Source organism: Bubalus bubalis, chromosome 4 (genome assembly GCF_019923935.1).
Source record: "Bubalus bubalis isolate 160015118507 breed Murrah chromosome 4, NDDB_SH_1, whole genome shotgun sequence".
Classification (NCBI taxonomy): Eukaryota; Metazoa; Chordata; class Mammalia; order Artiodactyla; family Bovidae; genus Bubalus; species Bubalus bubalis.
Genome location: NC_059160.1, coordinates 127,645,799 through 127,669,621, shown reverse-complemented (window position 1 = coordinate 127,669,621; position 23,823 = coordinate 127,645,799). Strand labels below are relative to the sequence as shown.

General features: G+C 41.3%; 1 protein-coding gene across 5 annotated transcripts in view; it reads left to right on the top strand.

Moving 5' to 3' along the window:
* Positions 1-23,823, top strand: part of B3GALNT2 (beta-1,3-N-acetylgalactosaminyltransferase 2) — a 65,698-nt gene that overhangs the window by 23,885 nt on the left and 17,990 nt on the right. For all 5 annotated transcript variants that reach the window (XM_006075487.4, XM_044942041.2, XM_044942043.2 and 2 more), the window contains one exon: positions 9,789-9,884. In XM_006075487.4, the coding sequence (XP_006075549.2) occupies positions 9,789-9,884 (96 nt within the window). The remainder of the gene's footprint in view (positions 1-9,788; positions 9,885-23,823) is intronic.

The following is a 23,823-nucleotide window of genomic DNA, read 5'->3' as shown; positions in this document are numbered from 1 at the left end:
AGTCAGTGATGCCATCCAGCCATCTCATCCTCTGTCATCCCCTTCTCCTCCTGCCCCCAATCCCTCCCAGCATCAGAGTCTTTTCCAATGAGTCAACTCTTCACATGAGGTGGCCAAAATACTAGAGTTTCAGCTTCAGCATCATTCCTTCCAAAGAAATCCCAGGGCTGATCTCCTTCACAATGGACTGGTTGGATCTCCTTGCACTATAGTCATTCATCAATCTAGCTTTTAAAAAAATACATATATTTTAGGGACTTTCCTAAAAAGTCGTGGTCTAGTTGTTAAGACTGTGTGCTTCCAACTCAGGGCACACAGGTTTCATCCCTGGTCGGGTAACTAAGATCCCACACGCTGCACAGCACAGCCAAAAAAAAATGTGTTTTAGATTAACTCACAGGCTTCAATAATATTTCAGCCCTAAACACTTCAGTGTGCTTATCATTAACTAGATTTTAATATTTGCGGTTTAAAAAAATCACAGAGAATAATGTGCATAAACTACATAAACCTGTGTAATCCAGGCTCCTGTCACCCTGCCCCATTCCCTAGAGGCAATCACTATTCTCATTGTTTTTAACCATGGGCTAGTGTTGCCTATTGTAGGAGTTCATTTATAAAGAGAAGCATATACTAAGCAGTCTTCAGATTAAGGCTTCTTTCACTCAATGTGATGTTTTTGAAACTCATCCATGTTTTTGTATATATCAGCAGATTTTTCCTTTTCCTTGTTTTAATTGCTAAATTGTATTCCAGCAGTACATGGTATTTATCTGTTCTGTCAATGGGGAACAGGTATGTTTCCAGGGTTTTTCCCCTTTTTTCTTTTATTGTTGTTGGGTTACATTTATTAACTTTGGAGTATTAAAGCAACTTGCTATTCTTCTTGATCATGATGTATTAATTCTTTTTACGTATGGCTGGAAATTGTGTTTCTTATGGACAGCATATAGTTGCTGCTGCTACTGCTAAGTTGCTTCAGCCCTGTCTGACTCTGTGCAGCCCCACAGATGGCAGCCCACTAGGCTCCTCTGTCCCTGGGATTCTCCAGGCAAGAATACTGGAGTGGGTTGCCATTTCCTTCTCCAATGCATGAAAGTGAAAAGTGAAAGTGAGGTCACTCAGTCCTGCCCGCCTCCCAGCAACCCCATGGACTGTAGCCCACCAGGCTCCTCCGCCCATGGGATTTTCCAGGCAAGAGTACTGGAGTGGGGTGCCATTGCCTTCTCCAAGCATATAGTTAGGTATTCCTTTTTATCCAAGTCTGAGAATCCCTGCTATTTATAAGGGCTATTTATTCCATTTACACTTAAGGCAATTACTAAAGTGGTTGGATTTCAGTTTTTCTTTTTGCTATTTGTTTTCTATTTATCCTGTGTTTTTTGTTTCTCTTTTCTTCCTTTTCTACCTCTTTTGGGTTGAGTATTTTTTAGAATTCCATTTTAATATTTCTATTTTCCATTTAGCTACAGCTCTTTGTATTATTATTTTGTGTCAGTCTGGTTGACATAAGAATTACAATGTATGTTCTGAACTTTTTCAGTCTTCTTTAGCATTGTACCCCTTCATGTAAAATATAAGAACCTTGGAACTATATAATTCCATTTACTGTTCCCCATCTTTTTGTTCTAATTGTCATATGCCTTATATCTATGTGTGCTATAAATCCCACAACACAGTATTATAATTTTTGCTCTAAACAGCTAAATATGTATTAGAGGAAAAAGTCGTCTTGGCTACTTTAAAGACTTTCTCTTTATACACACTTGGTTTTATGCCATTTGGCTGTGTTATATCTTGGTGTGGTTTTTCTTCATGTGTTCCTCTCAGGGTTTGCCAAGTTCCTTCAACCTGTAAATTTATGTCTTTTAACAAATTTAGAGAACTTTTACCTATTTTTCCTAAAGAAAATTTTTTCCCAGCCCCATTTCTGTCCATTCCTTCTGGGATTTCAGTTACTTATAGTTTCTTTTTCTCTAAAATATCCCATTTTTCTAAGCTTCCTGTTTTTCTAAATTCATCTTGAACATATTTTCTGTGTGGCTTTGACCTAGATTATAATGATGGCTTTAAAATCCTGTCTGCTATACTAAATTTGAGTCATCTTGGCGTGTCTTTGTTGATTATCATCTTTTCTCTTGCATACAGTAACATTTTCCTGTTTTATTTTACATCGAGTAACTTTGGATTGAAACCTAGATACTGTGAATAATTCATTGTAGGATTGTGGATCCTGTTGTAGTCTTTGAGGAGAGTTGCTTTTGTTTGTTTGTTTCTTTTTTATATGTATATAAATACATTTATTTTAATTGGAGGCTAATTACTTTACAATATTATATTGGTTTTGCCATACATTGACATGAATCCGCCTTGGGTGTACACGTGTTCCTCATCCTGAACCCCCCTCCCACCTCCCTCCCCATCACATCCCTCTGGGTCATCCGAGTGCACCAGCCCCGAGTATCCTGTATCATGCATTGAACCTGGACTGGCGATTCGTTTCACATATATTGTACATGTTTCAATGCCATTCTCCCAAATCATCCCACCCTCGCCCTCTCCCACAGAGTCCAAAAGACTGTTCTATACATCTGTGTCTCTTTTGCTGTCTCGCATACAGGGTTATCGTTACCATCTTTCTAAATTCCATATATATGCGTTGGTATACTGTATTGGTGTTTTTCTTTCTGGCTTACTTCACTGTATAATAGGCTCCAGTTTCATCCACCTCATTAGAACTGATTCAAATGTATTCTTTTTTATGGCTGAGTAATACTCCATTGTGTATATGTACCACAGCTTTCTTATCCCTTCATCTGCTGATGGACATCTAGGTTGCTTCCATGCCCTGGCTATTATAAACAGTGCTGTGATGAACATTGGGGTACACGTGTCTCTTTCAGTTCTGGTTTCCTCCGTCTGTATGCCCAGGAGTGGGATCGCTGGGTCGTATGGCAGTTCTATTTTCAGTTTTTTAAGGAATCTCCACACTGTTCTCCATAGTGGCTATACTAGTTTGCATTCCCACCAGCAGTGTAAGAGGGCTCCCTTTTCTCCACACCCACTCCAGCATTTATTGCTTGCAGACTTTTGGATCACAGCCATTTTGACTGGCCTGAAATGGTACCTCATTGTGGTTTTGATTTGCATTTCTCTGATAATGAGTGATGTTGAGCATCTTTTCATGTGTTTGTTAGCCATCTGTATGTCTTCTTTGGAGAAATGTCTGTTTAGTTCTTTGGCCCACTTTTTGATTGGGTCATTTATTTTTCTGGAATTGAGCTTCAGGAGTTGCTTGTATATTTTTGAGATTAGTTCTTTGTCAGTTGCTTCATTTGCTATTATTTTCTCCCATTCTGAAGGCTGTCTTTTCACCTTGCTTATAGTTTCCTTTGTTTTGCAGAAGCTATTAAGCTTAATTCGGTTCTGTTTGTTTATTTTTGCTTTTATTTCCAATATTCTGGAAGATGGGTCATAGAGGATCCTACTGTGATTTATGTTGGAGAGTGTTTTGCCTATGTTCTCCTCTAGGAGTTTTATAGTTTCTGGTCTTACATTTAGATCTTTAATCCATTTTGAGTTTATTTTTGTGTATGGTGTTAGAAAGTGTTCTAGTTTCATTCTTTTACAAGTGGTTGACCAGTTTTCCCAGCACCACTTGTTAAAGAGATTGTCTTTTCTCCATTGTATATTCTTGCCTCCTTTGTCAAAGATAAGGTGTCCATAGGTGCATGGATTTATCTCTGGGCTTTCTGTTGTTCCATTGATCTATATTTCTGTCTTTGTGCCAGTACCATACTGTCTTGATGACTGTGGCTTTGTAGTAGAGCCTGAAGTCAGGCAACTTGATTCCTCCAGTTCCATTCTTCTTTCTCAAGATTGCTTTGGCTATTCAAGGTTTTTTGTATTTCCATACAGCTCTGTGAAAAATACCGTTTGGAGCTTGATAGGAATTGCATTGAATCTATAGATTGCTTTGGGTAGTATACTCATTTTCACTATATTGACTCTTCTTATCCATGAACATGGTATATTTATCCATCTATTAGTGTCCTCTTTGATTTCTTTCACCAGTGTTTTATAGTTTTCTATATATAGGTCTTTAGTTTCTTTAGGTAGATATATTCCTAAATATTTTATTCTTTTCGTTGCAGTGGTGAATAGAATTGTTTCCTTAATTTCTCTTTGTATTTTCTCATTATTAGTGTATAGGAATGCAAGAGATTTCTGTGTGTTGATTTTATATCCTGCAACTTTACTATATTCATGCTCTATTAGTTTTCTGGTGGAGTCTTTTAAGTTTTACTTCTTCTTTTCCAATTTGGATTCCTTTATTTCTTTTTCTGCTCTGATTGCTGTGGCCAAAACTTCTAAAACTATGTTGAATAGTAGTGGTGAAAGTGGACACCCTTGTCTTGTTCCTGACTTTAGGGGAAACGCTTTCAAATTTTCACCATTGAGGATAATGTTTTCTGTGGGTTTGTCATATATAGCTTTTATTATGTTGAGGTTCAGTTCAGTCGCTCAGTCGTGTCCGACTCTTCGCGACCCCATGAATTGCAGCACATCAGGCCTCCCTGTCCATCACCAATTCCTGGAGTTTACCCAAATTCATGTCCATCGAGTCAGTGATGCTATCCAGCCATCATATCCTCTGTCGTCCCCTTCTCCTCCTGCCCCCAATTCCTCCCAGCATCAGAGTCTTTTCCAATGAGTCAACTCTTAGCAGGAGGTGACCAAAGTATTGGCGTTTCAGCAATAGCATCAGTCCTTCCAAAGAACACCCAGGACTGATCTCCTTTAGAATGGACTGGTTGGATCTCCTCGCAGTCCAAGGGACTCTCAAGAGTCTTCTCCAAGACCACAGTTGAAAAGCGTCAATTCTTCGGCACTCAGCTTTCTTCACAGTCCAACTCTCACATCCATACATGACCCCTGGAAAAACCATAGCCTTGACTAGACGGACCTTTGTTGGCAAAGTAATGTCTCTGTTTTTGAATATGCTATCTAGGTTGGTCATAACTTTCCTTCCAAGGAGTAAGCGTCTTTTAATTTCATGGCTGCAGTCACCATCTGCAGGGATTTTGGAGCCCCAAAAAATAAAGTCTGACACAGTTTCCACTGTTTCCCCATCTATTTCCCATGAAGTGATGGGACCAGATGCCATGATCTTCGTTTTCTGAATGTTGAGCTTTAAGCCAACTTTTTCACTCTCCTCTTTCACTTTCATCAAGAGGCTTTTGAGTTCCTCTTCACTTTCTGCCATAAGGGTAGTGTCATCTACATATCTGAGGTTATTGATATTTCTCCCGGCAATCTTGATTCCAGCTTATGCTTCTTCCAGTCCAGCGTTTCTCATGATGTACTGTGCATAGAAATTAAATAAGCTGGGTGACCATGTACAGCCTTGACGTACTCCTTTTCCTATTTGGAACCAGTCTGTTGTTCCATGTCCAGTTCTAACTGTTGCTTCCTGACCTGCATACAGGTTTCTCAAGAGGCAGGTCGGGTGGTCTGGTATTCCCATCTCTTTCAGAATTTTCCACAGTTTATTGTGAGCCACACAGTCAATAAAGCAGAAATCGATGTTTTTCTGGAACTCTCTTGCTTTTTCGATGATCCAGCAGATGTTGGCAATTTGATCTCTGGTTCCTCTGCCTTTTCTAAAACCAGCTTGAACATCTGGAAGTTCATAGTTCACGTGTTGCTGAAGCCTGGCTTGGAGAATTTACTAGCGTGTGAGATGAGTGCAATTGTGCAGTAGTTTGAGCATTCTTTGGCATTGCCTTTCTTTGGGATTGGAATGAAAACTGACCTTTTCCAGTCCTGTGGCCACTGCTGAGTTTTCCAAATTTGCTGGCATATTGAGTGCAACACTTTCCCAGCATCATCTTTCAGGATTTGAAATAGCTCAACTGGAATTCCATCGCCTCCACTAGCTTTCTAAGGCCCAGTTGACTTCACATTCCAGGATGTCGGGCTCTAGGTGAGTAATCACACCATCGTGATTGTCTTGGTTGTGAAGATCTTTTTTGTACAGTTCTTCTGTATATTCTTGCCACCTCTTCTTAGTATCTTCTGCTTCTGTTAGGTCCATAGCATTTCTGTCCTTAATTGAGCCCATCTTTGCATGAAATGTTCCCTTGGTATCTCTAATTTTCTTGAAGAGATCTCTAGTCTTTCCCATTCTGTTGTTTTGCTCTATTTCTTTGCATTGATCACTGAGGAAGGCTTTCTTATTTCTTCTCGCTATTCTTTGGAACTCTGCATTCAGATGCTTATATCTTTCCTTTTCTCCTTTACTTTTTGCTTCTCTTCTTTTCACAGCTATTTTTGTAAGGCCTCCCCAGACAGCCATTTTGCTTTTTTGCAATTCTTTTCCATGGGGATGGTCTTGATCCCTGTCTCCTGTACAATGTCATGAACCTCCATCCATAGTTCATCAGGCACTCTATCAGATCTAGTCCCTTAAATCTGTTTTCTCACCTCCACTGTATAATCATAAGGGATTTGATTTAGGTCATATCTGAATGGTCTAGTGGTTTTCCCTACTTTCTTCATTTTAAGTCTGAATTTGGCAATAAGAAGTTCATGATCTGAGCCACAGTCAGCTCCCGGTCTTGTTTTTACGACTGTATAGAGCTTCTCCATCTTTGGATGCAAAGAATATAATCAGTCTGATTTCAGTGTTGACCATCTGGTGATGTCCATGTGTAGAGTCTTCTCTTGTGTTGTTGGAAGAGGGTGTTTTCTATGACCAGTGCGTTCTCTTGGCAAAACTCTGTTAGTTTTTGACCTGCTTTATTCTGTATTCCAAGGCCAAATTTGTCTGTTACTCCAGGTGTTTCTTGACTTCCTACTTTTGCATTCCAGTCCCCTATAATGAAAAGGACATCTTTTTTGATGTTAGTTCTAAAAGGTCTTGGAGGTCTTCAGAGAACCGTTCAGCTTCTTCAGCATTACTGGTTGGGGCATAGACCTGGATTACTGTGATATTGAATGGTTTGCTTTGGAAGGTTCCTTCTATTCCTGCTTTGTGGAGAGTTTTTATCATGAATGGATGTTGAATTTTGTCACAGGCTTTCTCTGCATCTTTTGAGATAATCATATGGCTTTTATTTTTCAATTTGTTAATGTGGTGTATTACATTTGTAGATATTGAAGAATCCTTGCATCCCTGGGATAAAGCCCACTTGGTCATGATGTATGATCTTTTTAATGTGTTGCTGGATTCTGATTGCTAAAATTTTGTTGAGGATTTTTGCATCTATGTTCATCAGTGATATTGGCCTGTAGTTTTCTTTTTTTGTGGGATCTTTGTCAGGTTTTGGTATTAGGGTGATGGTGGCCTCATAGAATGAGTTTGGAAGTTTACCTTCCTCTGCAATTTTCTGGAAAAGTTTGAGTAGGATAGGTGTTAGCTCTTCTCTAAATTTTTGGTAGAATTCAGCTGTGAAGCTGTCTGGACCTGGGCTTTTGTTTGCCGGAAGTGTTCTGATTACAGTTTCAATTTCTGTGCTTGTGATGGGTCTGTTAAGGTTTTCTTTTTCTCCCTGGTTCAGTTTTGGAAAGTTGTACTTTTCTAAGAATTTGTCCATTTCTTCCAAGTTGTCCATTTTATTGACATATAATTGCTGATAATAGTCTCGTATGATCCTTCATATTTCTGTGTTGTCTGTTGTGATCTCTCCATTTTCATTTCTAATTTTATTGATTTGATTTTTCTCCCTTTGTTTCTTGATGAGTCTGGCTAATGGTTTGTCAATTCTATTTATCCTCTCAAAGAACCAGCTTTTGGCTTTGTTGATTTTTGCTATGGTCTCTTTTGTTTGTTTTGTTGTTTGTTTCTTTTAGCCGTCAGTTGAATTGCTGGGCATAGACCCTGAACCCTGTCTCCCTTACGGTGAGCAGCAGCTGATGTCTCCAGTCTGTTCCCTTGGACTTAGATGGGCTGCTCGGATTCTGCTTCAAATGTGTATTTCCTGACTCAGCTGCAGACTAGTAGAGTTAACAGGAAGGATTGAGAACTGTGACCCTTTCCTTTCTGGGTTTTTCTTCCTCACTTGTTAGCCAGTGTGTTTGCCTCCACTCTGTCTTCCGATTTGGAACCAGAAAGACTGCAGTTCTTATTTCAGAATTTTAGTTGTCCCCTGAGTATGCCTCAGACAGAGAGCCATTAAAACAAAATATATAGGGCAAGCAGATCCAGTGACTTTCTCACCTTCTGGGTATAGCTTTTCCTCCGGTGTATCCTTTGTGGATGTTCCAGTGTCTTCAAATCTCTTTTTTTTAATGTTTTGTCTACTATACGTAATTGTTATCTGTAGGAGACTTGGCTTGTTGTCACTGGAAGCAGAACCCTGTGCAGTTTTTTTAGGCATGTTTAAAAATGTTTTTGTGTTAAGGTTGATTGTTATTAACAGATACAATGTCAGAGTCACCAATAAACACCCAGATCAATTTAATATTAATTTTTTTGTTGGTCGTATTCCTCCATCCTCTAAAGAACTTGTTTAGTTTGTAAATGTGCTTAATGACATAAATATAAGAGAGGGAGCAAATCTTAGTGACGATTCCAGCCATTATGATTCTAGTGAAAAGAGCTTTATTACTTAAGTATAGGAGTTCATATATTATTGTGGTTAAAGGTTGCATTAATACTGAAGCTCAAATAGGTAACTGCAAGAGCCGTACTCTGAATTCCACTGTCAACCTTACCTAGAAATTAGGATCAATCTTGAATTTTTTTCATGATTAATTGTCTTAGTATATGTAGTGGGGTTTTTTTGTTTTTTTTTTTTACACTTCTTTTATTTCTTTATCTATTTGGCCGCACCAGGCCTTAGTTGCAGTCTATGGGATCTAGTTCCCTGACCAGGGATCAAACCTGAGCCCCTGCACTGGGAGCATGGAGTCTTAGCCACTGAACCACCAGGGAAGTCCCTATAGTCTGTTTGCATTGTCACTCAAGTAGTTTGATTCAGATGTACAATATTTTTATCATGTTGATTTAATTTTTAGTTGCCATATTTTTTTTACCCAAGGAGAGATTACTCTTTGTCCTCAAGGAAGGTCTGATCTCAGGTGGATTGCAGTGGGTTCACAGGTAGTCACAGTGTATAATGTATTACCACTGTATTGCCATAGACTAACGTTGATGAAAGAAATAACGCTTAATTCGTTTAAACTCCCTTCGTTCTGAACTTCTGCATGGTCTTGATAGCTTTAACAGAAGCATCTCCTGTAGCAAATTGGTATCTAAGAATAGCTATGAGAATAAGGAAATGTTCTTGCCTAAAACAAAAAGGAAGGACCCAAAGAAAACAATAGACATAATGAGAATCAGTCTTTTTTTAATGTTCCCGTTTTTGTTTCTGTTTGTTCGTCTAAAGGTTCTTTTTGAAGGGTGATTCCTGAGTACCTTTGTTCTATGTAGAAGTCTATGATCTTTCAGTTTATTCTTAACCCTTTGGGGTTAAGTAACTGAGTTGACTTAACACCTTACACTTCCCTTAATGCTCCTCACCTCAAGGCATCGTTTTTATTTTTTTAAGGTTATGTGGATTATATTTAGTGTTTTAGAAGTTCAAGACAGCCTTGGTGATCTTAAATAGCTTTACTTAATAACCATGATTGCCCTGGAAAGCCCAAATGATGCCTAAACCACAGTAGAACAATGTTAGTAGCCACTGTTGGGGCCACTGAGAATTTAGAGTGTCAGCTGTGTGAAAACTTGCTGCATCTGATGGGAAGTATTTCTTCTTGTCTTTTCCCCACCCAATCTGTAGGAGGCCCTCTTCAGTGCTCGCTTCAGTCCTCCGAGCTGTGGTGTGCAGGTGAACAAGCTGTGGTACAAGCCTGTGGAACAATTCATCTTACCCGAGGTACTATAACGAAGAGACTCTGGTCTTGATGAGGGCCGTTATCGCCCTGGAGATGTGCTTCCAGGGGCAGGCATTTGATGCTTTCCTGCCAGGACAGCTCTCCAGAGTGACAGATGACACTGCAGCAGGGGTGTACTAGCCGTAGCCCTCTGCACTCCTCCCACCAGAGAGCTTCATGGTGCCCCAGAGGTTCCCGACCACACCTTGAGAGGCATTGCATGCTACCATGGCTGCTTCAGTGGAGTAGAGCACTGCATGACTGCCTTAGTGACAAAGCTTAGTAGCAGGTGTGGTTGTTAGAAAGACGCTGACACTGTTTGAGTACATCAGATAGTTGCTTATCTAAACAGCAAGGAGGTGGAGGGAAGTGCAGATAGGCTAATGCCAAAAAGGTGGGTCACATTCCAAGATAAATTAAACTTCTCCAAGTTGTGGAAGATGTTTGAAACCATAACTATTCCTCAGCTGCCAAGGGCCTCATCAGCCCTGGAGTTAAGCCCATATGTGGTGTATCACATCGTGTATCACACAGTTAGACACGAACAAACCGCTACCTGTCAGCCTCACCCTTTCCAGGCTATTCCAGTCTGTCTGAGTACCTTTCTGAGCAGAGCGTTTTGGAACCACTGTGCAAGGCTCAGTTTCCCAGTCCTCTCTGGCAGACACCGTCAGTCAGCTTTGGCATTCACCCAGGGACACCAAAGCTGGATTAAGATGTGGAAGCTGCATGATTGACCAGCCCTGCTGGCTAACCAGGAAGCCTCTTCCTGCCACTGGTCACGTGGGTGATATTCACACTTGGGCAACAACAAAGTCATGCATTTTATAACATGCTCTGGATCTTTGGAGCTGAGTACAGGTAGTCAAACTGTGTATGTTAATTCTATGACAGTCAAAGTGAGCTCCTTTATTTCACCTATATGTGAACTTCTGTTGAAAAACGTGAAGAAAAACAAAACTGAAACAAAAAGTTTCCGAGTTCTCGGTGTTATAAAAAATGACTGTAGTGAACATCTTTACACTGTCTTTGGGGTACCCAACTGGTTGTTTTCTTAGGATGAATTGTGGGTTCAAATTTTTACATATTTTTGAGGCATATGATTTGTTTTTTGGAGAACAGTTGAGCAGTTTATATCCATTTGAATAGTCATCAGCATTATATGAGTTTACCTGTTTGTGTCCTTTTTAAATTTCATATATGAACTTTTTTCCTAGTTAAAGGAGGTATGCACCATCAAAGGTATCTCTTAATTAATACTAGTGGTTCAACTAAGAAGGATTGGCCAAGTGTTGGATCTCAGTTTTTGTTTTTTTAAGACATTTTTCATTTTCACCAATAACTTAATTATTTTTAATTTTTAAAAATATTTGTTTATTTGCGTGCGTCGGGTCTCAGTTGCAGCACAGGGCATCCCCGTTGCATCGTGCGAGATCTTTCACTGCAGTGCGGGGACTCTGGCTGGGGCGTGTGGCCTCAGTAGCTGCAGCACGCAGGCTTAGTTGCTCTGCAGCAAATGAGATCATAGTTTCCTGACCGGGGAGCAAACCCACATCACTTGCCTTGGAAGTACGGACCCAAACCACTGGACCACCGGGGAAATCCCGGATTTCCATTTTTGAAGGAAGTCATTCTTTGATTTGTTAACTCATTTACTCAGAAAATATTTTGTGAGCACCTGGTGTATGCCAGGCACTGGGTCTGCTTGAGGACATAGCACAGCAGTCCCTACCCGTGAAGCCGCTTGTGTACTGGTGAGGGTTGTTGTTGTTTAGTTGCTCAGTTGTGTCCAACTCTCTTGAGACCCCATGGACTGTAGCCTGCCAGGCTCCTCTGTCTGTGTGATTTCCCAGGCAAGAATACTGGAGTGGGTTGCCGTTTCCTTCTCGAGGGGATCTTCCTGACCCAGGGATTGAACCCAGCTCTCCTCATCAGCAGGTGGCTTCTTTACCACTGAGCCACCAAGCCAACTAGTGAGGACAGAAGAGCTAACATTGATGTTGTGCTTACCCTGCTGTGTCCCAGACACAGCTGTAAGCAGATTTCCTACACTGACTTGTTGGTGACGTCTTCTAGGATTGAAGCAAGTCATCGATGAGAGTCCTTCTTTTCTACTCATAGCCAGTTTGGGCAGAACCTCACTCAGACCTTGTGTGATTCCCAAGGGAGAGGAGAGTGATTCTGTGGGGACCAAGAGTGCTAGCATGTGTTAGGTGCTGTCCAGAAAGGTCTGGAACCTGCTGGAAGGTTGATTTGCACAAATGACTCACGAGGATTAGCATGAGTAGGAAAGGAAAAACTGCCGCACCAGGAAGTGAGTAAGTCTGTGCGGGCACAGTTGGGTGCAGGTGTGTGATTGGGCGCCTGTGAGTGAGCTTGAGTCCCTGCTCTGCCGCTCAGCGGCTCTGTGACCCGGCGCTAACTTCTTCCCCTCCCTGTGTCTGTTCCCTCCTCTGTAAGGTAGACCCATTTCAGAGGATTGTTCTAGCATGTAAATGATTTCATGGGGCTTCCCAAGTGATGTGGTGGTAAAGAATCCACCTGCCAATGCAGGAGACACAAGAGACAATCCCTGGGTTGTGAAGATCCCCTAGAGTAGGAAATAAGTACCCACTCCAGTATTCTTGCCTGGAGAATTCCATGGACAGGGGAGCCTGGCGGGCTACAGTCCATGGGGTTGCAAAGTGTCGGACACGACTCAGCATACACACACTTAACACACTCAAGTGATTTCGTAGATGTGGAATGTTAGGACGTGCTCCATGTGCTGAGCGCTCAGCAGATCAACGTGTGCTGTCCTGTCGCTGCTGGCTCTCATGTGGATCTGTGGTTCTTGTTCTTCGAGAGCAGGGTCTCTTCTCCCAGGGGACCCTTAGCAAACGTCTGGAGTTGCTTTTAGTTGCTGTAGCCAGGTGTGGAGCGTGCCTGCCTCCTGTGGCAGAAGCCAGGGATGCTGCCCAACATCCTACAACATACAGGACAGTCCCCACAGCACAAGATGACCTGGCCCCAAATGCCAGGGGTGCCCGGGTTGAGAAACTCGAAGAGGAAGGAGTCCCAGGAGGAACAAAATAAGCTTTAATATTAACTTCAGCATAATCGCAATAATGCATCTACTCCATTATTTTGGTCACCTCATAGAAAGATTTACAGTTTGATTAATTAGTTAGTCCATATTATACTTTCCCTTAGAATGTCTTTGTCCTTAGGAAATCCGTGCTGAAGCCAAGGTGAAATGTATTTTACTTTCAAGTGATTTAGCAACAAAGAACAGCAGAAGAGTGGACAGAGATAAAGCACATGGGGCCGGGGACTCCCAGGTGGTTCAGTGGTTAATACTCTGCCCTTCCGCTGAAGGGGGGCAGGTTTGATCCTGGTCGGGAGACTAAGATCCCAGTGCCATGCGGCATGGCCAGAAAGTTAAATAAAAAAGCGCACAAGTGGCCAAACATTGCCAGTTGTTGAGTCTAGAGGATGTTGTGTTAATCTGAACTTTTCTATGGGTTTGAAGTTTTTCAGAAAAAGAATCTAGGTCGGGGCGAAGGGCTGCCTTCCTTGCCTGTGTTTAGGTTGGTATATATGGTAGAAGGTACTCATGATGGGAAGGACTCAGTCAATCAGGCAGTGGCCATTTCAGTTATTAAGATGTTCGCTAGCTAAAGCCTTGTGCTATTTTTTTTTTAATTAAGATTTTATTTTATTTATTCTTATTTTATTTTTTGGCTGTGCCGTACAGCATGCGAGATCTTAGTTCCTCAACCAGGAATTGAACCCGTGGCTCCCTGCAGTGGGAGCACAAAGTCTTAAGCACTGGACTGCTAGGGAAATCCCAGCCTTGTGATCTTTATTTCCATTGAAGCTTTAAGCTAAATTGGCTTTTGATTTTTCATTACATCAGAGTAATCTTTTTTTCTTTTTATAAATGTGCACTTATTTAATAGTGTCTACATCTGAGGGAGTAGGATTGTGGATGAATTTTATTTTCTTCTATATATCTGTTTTTTAAATGTCCTGAAATAAATATTAGCCTTATTAAAAGAAAAAACTTTTAAAAATAAAATCCTTTCCTTTTACACAAAATCCTGGTTTTGTTGAAAGCTTGTTTAATTTCACGTATATATTCATTTTTGCTGCATCAAGCCCTCGTTGGACTTACTTGCACAGAAAAAAGCGATAGTGATGAATGGGTTTGCCTACATATCATCCACAGAGAATAACCAAAGAAAAACAGATCGTTGATCGCAGTTGCAAGGGAGAAGTAGATAATTTGTTCATCATCATATTCTCTCTAAACTTCACAGTCTGCTGGAGTAACATGTCAGCAGTGTGGCTTGTCAGCTAATAAGCAGGGTTCTTGCAGTATTTTCGTTGTGTGACTCACTAAAGCAGAAATCTCAGTGCGGGGGTGGGGGGTGTCGCACATTTAAATAGAAGACTGCTGTGTGCTTCTCTTTAAATATTTCTCTAATTTCATATTTCTTTTAGTAGTGCACCTGAACCGGAAACTAATTTCAATAAAAAGACTGTTCATTGGACCCAAGTCACTAGAGACAGTATTGTCAGTATCGTGGGTACTTACATACTTATTTTTTATGGAAGTTAAAATTGTTCAGCAGTAGTCATCTCTGCAGGCCATAAGAAATTGTTAATGGTTACAGGTGCAAAAATACTGTGTATGTTTAAGCTACTCTATTGGTTTGCATGATGAGTTAGAAATAGGACACAGAAGGACCACATGGGTTGCAGATGCTCACTTACGTTACAGGTGAGAGGACTTATGAGAGCTCTTTTTTCCAATCTGTACTGTGCTGTTCTTTCCTACCTTTTACTTTTGTAATTATGTTTTTATTTTCAGAAGCAATTACATATTTGATGTCTGCTTTCAAGGGATACTTGTTTTGGGTCATGCTGTGTAGCATGTGGGATCTTAGTTTCCTGACCAAGGGTTGAACCCAGGCCCCCTGCATTGGGAGCACAGATTCTTAACCACTGAACCACAAGTCCAGAAGTCTCCCTCCCTTTTACTTTAATTTCTTGATCTTAGCAGGGAACTGTCATAAACAAGGTGTTAGGCATCTGCAGAGATTCCTAGCTTAGTGATTGCTTTGTGTCAGAGAGTAGGAAGAAGGCATTTGAGAGAAGCGGGGAACAGAAATGTTAACAGTGACATGGAGCAGGTGCAGGAGAGGTGGGGAAGGGAGAGCTCTTTCCCCCCTCACAACAAAACAGCTGGCAGCTTCTGTAAGTTGAGTGAATGAACCAGGATCACTTTTGAACCAATGAGTGTTTATGGTAACTACTCAATTTAGTTAACATTATTTTTTTTTTTCTAATATTTATTCATTTGGCAGCCCCAGGTCTTAGCTGCAGCATCAGGATCTTTCATTGCGGCATGCAAACTCTTAGTTTGGGCCTGCGGGATCTAGTTCTCTGAGCAAAGGTTTACCCTGGGCCCCCCTGCATTGGAAGCACCGAGCCATAGCCACTGGACCACCAGGGAAGTCCCTGCTCAATATTATGGATCTTATATTGGGACCCAGTCAAGGAAGATGGAGTTGGTGCCGGGCAGGAGAAATAGCAGCCAGGTGCCAAGTGTCAGTTGAATGGAGTGGACAAGAGAATTACTTGCTTTGTCGTATTTGCCAGATTTCTGTTTTCAAGGTGAAGCTTTTTTGGGTTTACTTTGATATGGTTCATTTGGAACTATAATCACAAAGATTCCTGGTGACCTAACTGCTACCTCCAGGGGACACTTTGAGTCGTTACCTGAGTTGACTGCAGCCTTCTCTTAGCTTATGTTGCTGCTGCTAAGTCACTTCAGTCATGTCTGACTCTGTGCCACCCCATAGACGGCAGCCCACCGGGCTCCCCCGTCCCTGGGATTCTCCAGGCAAGAACACTGGAGTGGGTTGCCATTTCCTTCTCCAATGCATGAAAGTGAAAAGTGAAAGTGAAGTCGCTCAGTCGTGTCCGACTCTTCGCGACCCCATGGACTGCAGCCCACCAGGCTCCTCCGTCTATGGGATTTTCCAGGCAAGAGTACTGGAGTGGGGTGCCATTGTCTTCTCCGTAGCTTATGTTGGGTTGGGCCAAAAAGTTTGTTGGGTTTTTCCGTAACATCTTTTGGCAAAACCAGAATGAACATATTGGCCAACCCAATATGATATACATCCTTCTGGTTCTGCTTAATCTGACGCAGTCCTTCTTCCCTATTCCTCTTTTGTTTTCCTCTTAAACTTTAATCATTAAGAGCTGATACCCAGCCTTCAGTTTATTTTATTCATTCTTCTAGGCAGTTTCATCTATTACCACCTGTTTGTTACTGGCTGTTCAGTCTGTCTGCAGCCCACATTTCTTACGAACTCTGTATGCACTTCAGCTGAACGCCTCCACTCGGAAGGTCCCCTGGGTGTTCTAGTGGTGATAGCATCTCCATCCACCCATTCTCACCTCCTGTATTTTCAGTCCTGGGTCATAGTGTCTCCTTTTTTTTCAGGTCTCCAAACCAGAATCATGGAATTTATCCTCAGCTCTCATATCCAAGCATTCACTAAGCCCTGTCAATTCTTTCTCCTAAACATATTTGGTTTTCCCCACTTTCTTCAATTTAAGTCTGAATTTGGCAATAAGGAGTTCATGAACTGAGCCATAGTCGGCTCCCGGTCTTGGTTTTGCTGACTGTATAGAGCTTCTCCATCTTTGGCTGCAAAGAATATAATCTATCTGATTTCAGTGTTGACCATCTGGTGATGTCCATGTGTAGAGTCTTCTCTTGTGTTGTTGGAAGAGGGTGTTTGCTATGACAAGTGTGTTCTATTGGCAAAACTCTATTAGCTTTTACCCTGCTTCATTCTGTACTCCAAGGCCAAATTTGCCTGTTAACTCCAGTTGTTTCTTGACTTCCTACTTTTGCATTCCAGTCCCCTATAATGAAAAGGACATCATTTTTGGGGTGTTAGTTCTAAAAGGTCTTATAGGTCTTCATAGAAACATTCTATAAAGAAAGCTGAGCATAGAAGAATTGATGCTTTTTAACTGTGGTATTGGAGAAGACTCTTGAGAGTCCCTTGGACTGCAAGGAGATCCAACCAGTCCATCCTAAAGGAGATCAGTCCTGGGTGTTCATTGGAAGGACTGATGTTGAAGCTGAAACTCCAATACTTTGGCCACCTGATGCAAAAAGCTGACTCACTGGAAAAGACCCTGATGCTGGGAAAGATTGAAGGCAGGAGGAGAAGGGGTCGACAGAGGATAAGGTGGTTGGATGGCATCACCAACTCAATGGACATGAGTTTGGGTAAACTCCGGGAGTTGGTGATGGACAGGGAGGCCTGGCGTGCTGTGGTTCATGGGGTCACAAAGAGTCAGACACAACTGAGTGACTGAACTGAACTGAAACATATTTGGTATCAGTCCTTCCAAATTTTATCACTGTTAAAGTTTTAGAAGAGCGTGATATATTCCAAGGGGAAGAGGTGGTTGTTTCCAGGAGAAAGACTTATGATTAACCAAAAGCAGCCTCATATAGTCAAGTCTAGGACTTAGCTTTCAAGTCCTGTTGTTGACCTTGTAGAGTGTATAAACCAGAGTGTCTGTTGATTCATCTTTAATGGGTGTTAGCACATTAAAGTGGAGAAGGCAATGGCACCCTACTCCAGTACTCTTGCCTGAAAAAATCCCATGGACAGAGGACCTGCAGTCCATGAGGTCACTAAGAGTCGGACACAACTGAGTGACTTCACTTTGACTTTTCACTTTCATGCATTGGAGAAGGAAAGGGCAACCCACTCCAGTGTTCTTGCCTGGAGAATCCCAGGGACGGGGGAGCCTGGTGGGCTGCCGTATGTGGGGTCACACAGAGTCAAACACGACTGAAGCGACTTAGCAGCAGCAGCAGCACATTAAAGTGGTTTGAATGCTTAAGGCCACTAGCTGGTAACCTCCTTCTGGTATGTCAAGGCACCTAAAAAACAATCTGAACCATTAGTTTGGGAGTTGAATTTGGTTACAGCAATGGGAGGTGAGTGTTTTTGAGAACTTTCTCATTCAGGTGGGATGTGACCAGAAGACTTCATACCTTCCAGTTATTGTATCTTTCTCCCCTTAGACATTGCTGCAGTGCCAGAATTCTCTCTGAAACCAGCTTTCCTTTAGTGTTATAAGGTATTGATTTTACTAATTAAGCTTCAACCTTAGAGCTCTTCCCAGTTACTAGGAACATTTTTTTCTTTACTATAAGGATTTAATTAGTTCAACTCAGAGGGCAGTCTCTTTAAATTTATTTTTTAATCAAAATATAACTGACTTTCATTTTATTAAAGTATATAGTATAATGATTCAATATTTATATATGTTACAAAATGATCAATGCAAGTCTAGTTAATATCCATCACCAGACAGAGTTATAAACTTTTCTTGTGATGAGAATTTTTAAGATCTGCCTTGGAGTTTAGTAAGTCATGTCCAACTCTGTGACCCCATGGACTGTAGCCCCTCAGGCTTCCCTGTCCATGGGATTTCAAGGGCAAGAATCTGTCTTAGCAACTTTTAAATATGCAATACAGTATTATTAACTGTAGTCACTGTGCTGTTCATTACATCCTGAGACTTCTTTTTTCTTAACTGGAAGTTTGCACTTTTTGATCACCTTCACCCGTTTTAGCTACCTCCTACCCACCTCCCCCCCCAGCAGCCACCCATATATTCTCTGTATTAATGAGTTCCGGTTGTTTTTGTTTGTTTAAGATAAATGAGATGAAATCACTTAGCATAATGCCCTCGGGATTTATTCCTGTTGTTGCGAATGACAAGACTTATTCTTTTTTATGGCTGAATGATATTCCATTGTATACAAATGCCTTATCTTCTTTATCCATTCATCCCTTGATGGACACTTACGTTGCCTGCAAGTCTTAGCTGTTATAAATAAAGCTGCAGTGAACATGAGGGCACATGCATCTTTTCGAGTTAGTATTTTCATTTCTTTTGAATAGATACCCAGAAGTGGAATTGTTGGATAATATAATAGTTCAAACCTTTTTTCACAATGGTTGCACCAATTTACATTCCCACCTACAGTACCCAAGGGTTCCCTTTTCTACACGTTAGCAACATTTGTTTTTTTTTTTGTCTTTTAGATACTAGCCATTCTAACATGTATGAGGTTATATTTTACTGTGATTCTGATTTGCATTTCCCTTATGATTTGGTAATGTTGAGCACCTTTTCATGTACCTGTTGGCCATTTGAATGTCGTCTTTGGAAAAATGTCAGATACTCTGCCCTTTCTTTAATTTGGATTCTTTGGGTTTTTGTGTGTGGGTGCTTATATATTTTATGATTTGCCAATACTTTCTCTCATTTGGTAGGTTGTCTTTTCATTTTGAAAAGTTGATAGTTTCCTTTGCTGTCTAGAGCTATTTAGTTGGATGTAGTCCTACCTGTTTATTTTTGCCTTTGCTTTGGTGTCAAATTCAGAAACTCATACCTAAGGCCGATGGCAAGTATCTCACTGCCTGTTATCTTATAGGAGTTTCATGGTGTCAGGTCTTAGGTTCAAGTTTTTAATCTTTTTGAGTTGATTTTTGTGTACAGCGTAAGTTAGTACAATGTCATTCCTTTTGGCACTTCCCGAGTTCAGAGTGGTTAAGACTCCACACTCCCAATGCAGGGAGCACCGGTTCAATCCCTGGTCAGGAAACAAAGAACATGCATGCTGCATGGCATGACCTAAACATTTTTTTTAAAGAGAGACTGTCCTAGCTACCTCGGAATCAGGAAGCTGGCTCTTATCAGACACCTTAATGTGCTGGTGACTTGATTTTGGACTTTGCAGCCTCCAGAATTATGAGAAATAAATGTTTGTTCAGTTCAGTCGCTCAGTTGTGTTTGACTCTTTGCGACCCATTGGACTATAGCACGCCAGTCCTCCCTGTCCATCACCAACTCCCAGAGTTTACTCAAACTCATGTCCATTGAGTCAGTGATGGCATCCAACCATCTCATCCTCTGTCATCCCCTTCTCCTCCCACCTTCAATCTTTCCCAACATCAGGGTCTTTTCAAATGAGTCAGTTCCTCACATCAGGTGACCCAAAGTATTGGAGTTTCAGCTTCAACATCAGTCCTTCCAATGAACACCGAGGACTGATCTCCTTTAGAATGGACTGGTTGGATCTCCTTGCAGTCCAAGGGACTCTTCAAGAGTCTTCTCCAACACCACAGTTCAAAAGCATCAGTTCTTTGGCTCTCAGCTTTCTTTGTACTCCAATTCTCATATCCATACATGACCACTGGAAAGACCACAGCCTTGACTAGACAGACATTTGTTGACAAAGTAATGTCTCTGCTTTTTAATATGCTTAGGTTGGTCATAACTTTCCTTCTAAGTAGTAAGTGTCTTTTAGTTTCATGGCTGCAGTCACCATCTGCAGTGATTCTGGAGCCCCCAAAAATTAAAGTCTCTCACTGTTTCCCCATCTATTTGCCATGAAGTGATGGGACCAGATGCCACGATCTTAGTTTTCTGAATGTTGAGCTTTAAGCCAACTTTTCCATTCTCCTCTTTCACTTTCATCAAGAGGCTCTTTAGTTCCTCTTCACTTTCTGCCATAAGGGTGGTGTCATCTGCATATCTGAGGTTACTGATATTTCTCCTGGTAATCTTGATTCCAGCTTGTGCTTCATCCATACCAGCGTTTGTTATTTAACCAAATAAAAAAAGAAAAGACTGTCCTTTTCCCATTGGATATTCTTATACCCTTCATTGTGAATTAAGTGACCGTGTATGTGTAGGTTTATTTCTGAGCTCTGTTCTGTTCCATTGAGCTATGTGTCTGTTTTTAATGTCAGTACTGCACTGTTTTGATTACTATAGCTTTGTAATATAGTTTGAAATCAGGAAGCGTGATGCCTCCAATTTTGTTCTTCTTTCTCTAGATAGCTTTGGCTATTCAAAGTCTTTCATGAGTCCTTACAGACTTTAGGATTGTTTGTTCTATTTCTGTGAGAAATGCTATTGGGATTTTGATAGGGATCGCACTGACGACTGAAGCGACTTGGCAGCAGCAGCACTGAACAGTATTGACATTTTAACATTTTTAATTCTTCCAATCAGTGATCATGGAATATCTTCACATTTGTTTGTGAGTTCATCAGTTTCTCAGCAGTCTTAATTCCTAAGATAGGTGTTTGTTTATCCTTACCTGGATTTTTGAAATAACTCGGTTACCACTCTCCGTACCAGCCTCTGCTCCGTTGCCTCTCTGAGACTGGAGTGACCTTTCTAAAAGTGCAAATGTGATTGTGTGGCTCTTGCGCTTGTAACCGTCTGTGCTTGCCACTGCCTTCGGTAGAGAGCAGACTCTGCTGGAGCGGGCGGAGCTGGCCTCCGCCCAGCTTTTGCTTTCTCCTCAGCCGTGTGCTTTAGTGGTAGTGCACTCACTACTTAACATTTTCTGAATATCCAGTGCCGTTTCAAGTCTCCCCTTTCATTTGTTATTTTATCTGCCTCCTTCCTGTTTTTCTGGACTCAAACTCCTTTAAGCTCAGCTCTCCTAGTCGTTGAAGTTCTGTCTGACGACCCCAAACAGTGACTTTCCTTTGTCATTGAGCATGTTATGGCATATTGTGAAGTGAAGTGAGTGAAGTCGCTCAGTCGTGTCCGACTCTTTGCTACCCCATGGATATAGCCTACCAGGCTCCTCCGTGCATGGGATTCTCGAGGCAAGAGTACTGGAGTGGGGTGCCATTTTCCTTCTTCAGGGGATCTTCCCGACCCAGGGATCGAACCCGGGTCTCCCACATTCCAGGCAGACACTTTAACCTCTAAGCCACAAGGGACTCCATGGCATATTATGCTTACTTAAAGATGTGGCTATTTCTTTTTTTCTTTCAATCTTCAAATACATAGCCCACAGCCTGGTACATAGTAGACATTCAAAAGTTTAAATAATGGCTCATGTCTGAAATAAGATTGACCCCAAATTTAGTTTTATATACATGTTTAGTTACCAAAAAAGTTTTCCTGATTATAAAAATATGAAAATGTTTGAAAGTAATACTTGTTCACTGTTGAAAACTTGACAAAAATACAGAAAAGTTAAAAGAATATGATGCCACCCATCTGTTGTACGGCATAGTTGGTGTATTTCTTCACAGTCTTTTTTTTTAACTGCACAGGGTCTTCGTTGCGGCACACGGGCTCTAGAGCATGCGGGCTTCCACAGCTGCCGTGTGCAGGCTTCGTTGCTCTGTGGCATGTGGGATCTTAGTTCCCCAAGCAGAGATCAAACCCGCATCCCCTGCTTTGGAAGGCAGATCCTCAACCAGTGGGCCACCAGGGACTCCTCTTCCTAGTCTTTTAAAAATGCTCCTGTGTACATTATCTATGTGTGAGAACATTTTCTTGTTTTTACAGAAAAGATCAAGGTTAATGAACATCAAGTTTAATAAAGAGCTGAGGTCTCCCAGGGGAAATGTAGAAGTGAGCAGGAGCTATTTGTAAGATGAGGAAATGGAATCCTTTAAAAAGGCAATGCATTGTGCAGTATATGCTTTATCACTGATCCTCAAACAGCCCTTTTACATAGGCCTCATCTTCTCCGCCATAAAGGCTGGGAAATAATGACACAGGTTATGTCTGCAGAGTCTGCTCTGAGGAGCCCTAGGGCTCTGCAACGCACACCAGGAGTTTCACAGATAATGAAATTTAAGGATACATTTGCAAAATATAAAATAACACACTGCCCAAGGAATCCAGATTCTTTCAATGTTCTTATCTTTTGTGGTAGAGAAGTTTTATTGTCTTTTTTTTAAAAAAAGCTTGCAAATCATTGCCCTAGCTTATGGGACAAGTTCAGTTCTGTCTAGTTCCCTTATAATGCTGGTTGAATGAAACATTACTATAAAGTACTTTATCTTTTAATTTTAATACATAAAATGTTTTTAGGATGCTAAACCTGTATCTTTTATGTCCTGTTGTATACCAGAATTCTACTTGCTTTTGAGTTCAGTGTCATTGAGCTCCTTATTTGAGTAATGCCTGGTATCAGGCATTCTAGATGCTGGTTGATAAGACAGACAAGATCACTGCTGTTCTGCTGCTTGCAGTCCAGCGGGAGGAGCAGTTAGATGGGCAATAGAAAAGTAAATATCAAGAGTGGTAAGTGGTTTAAGAAAATAAGACAGGCTGGGGACTTCCCTGATGGTCCAGTAGCTAAGACTGGACCACAGTCGTGATGCAGGGGCCTGGGTTCATCCCTGGTCAGGGAATAGATCCCACAGCTGCAGCTAAGAGTTCACGAGCCACAACTAAGACCCGGTGCAGCCAAATAAATAAATATGAAGAAAAGAAGACAGGCTGACGCGATAGAAGTTGGGAGTTGGCTGCCTTCTGTTCAGTCTCTAGAGAAAGCCTTCCTGAGACTACAGTGGAGCTGAGACCTGGGCAGTACTGAGGAGCCAGCCATGCGCAGATACTAAAACCAGGAACTGTGGAGAGATTAGAAGATACTAGAATTCAAAAGAGGGACGAGAGCATAACTTCTAAGTTCCAATTTTAATACTAATAATTACTAAGGAAAAGTTTGATTTGATAAGATAAAAATTATGGATTAAAAAAAAACAAAAAAAACCTGGGAATCTCCTGGCGGTCCAGTGGTAAGGACTCGGCGTTTTCACTGTGGTGGCCCAGGTTCAACCCCTGGTTGGGGAACTGAGATCCCACAAGCCTTGTGGCATGGCCAAAGAAAGAAAAAACAAAGAAACCTGTAATATGAAGTGGCAAACAATTCTGGAAAAATAGTATATAAAATATTACATGATTAAGGTAATTTATTACAAGCTCATACAGACTAATAAGAAATATATAAAACTCAGTGGTTAAATGGTAAAGAAGCATGACAAGGCACTTCCCAGAAGAGACGGTATAATTGATACACAT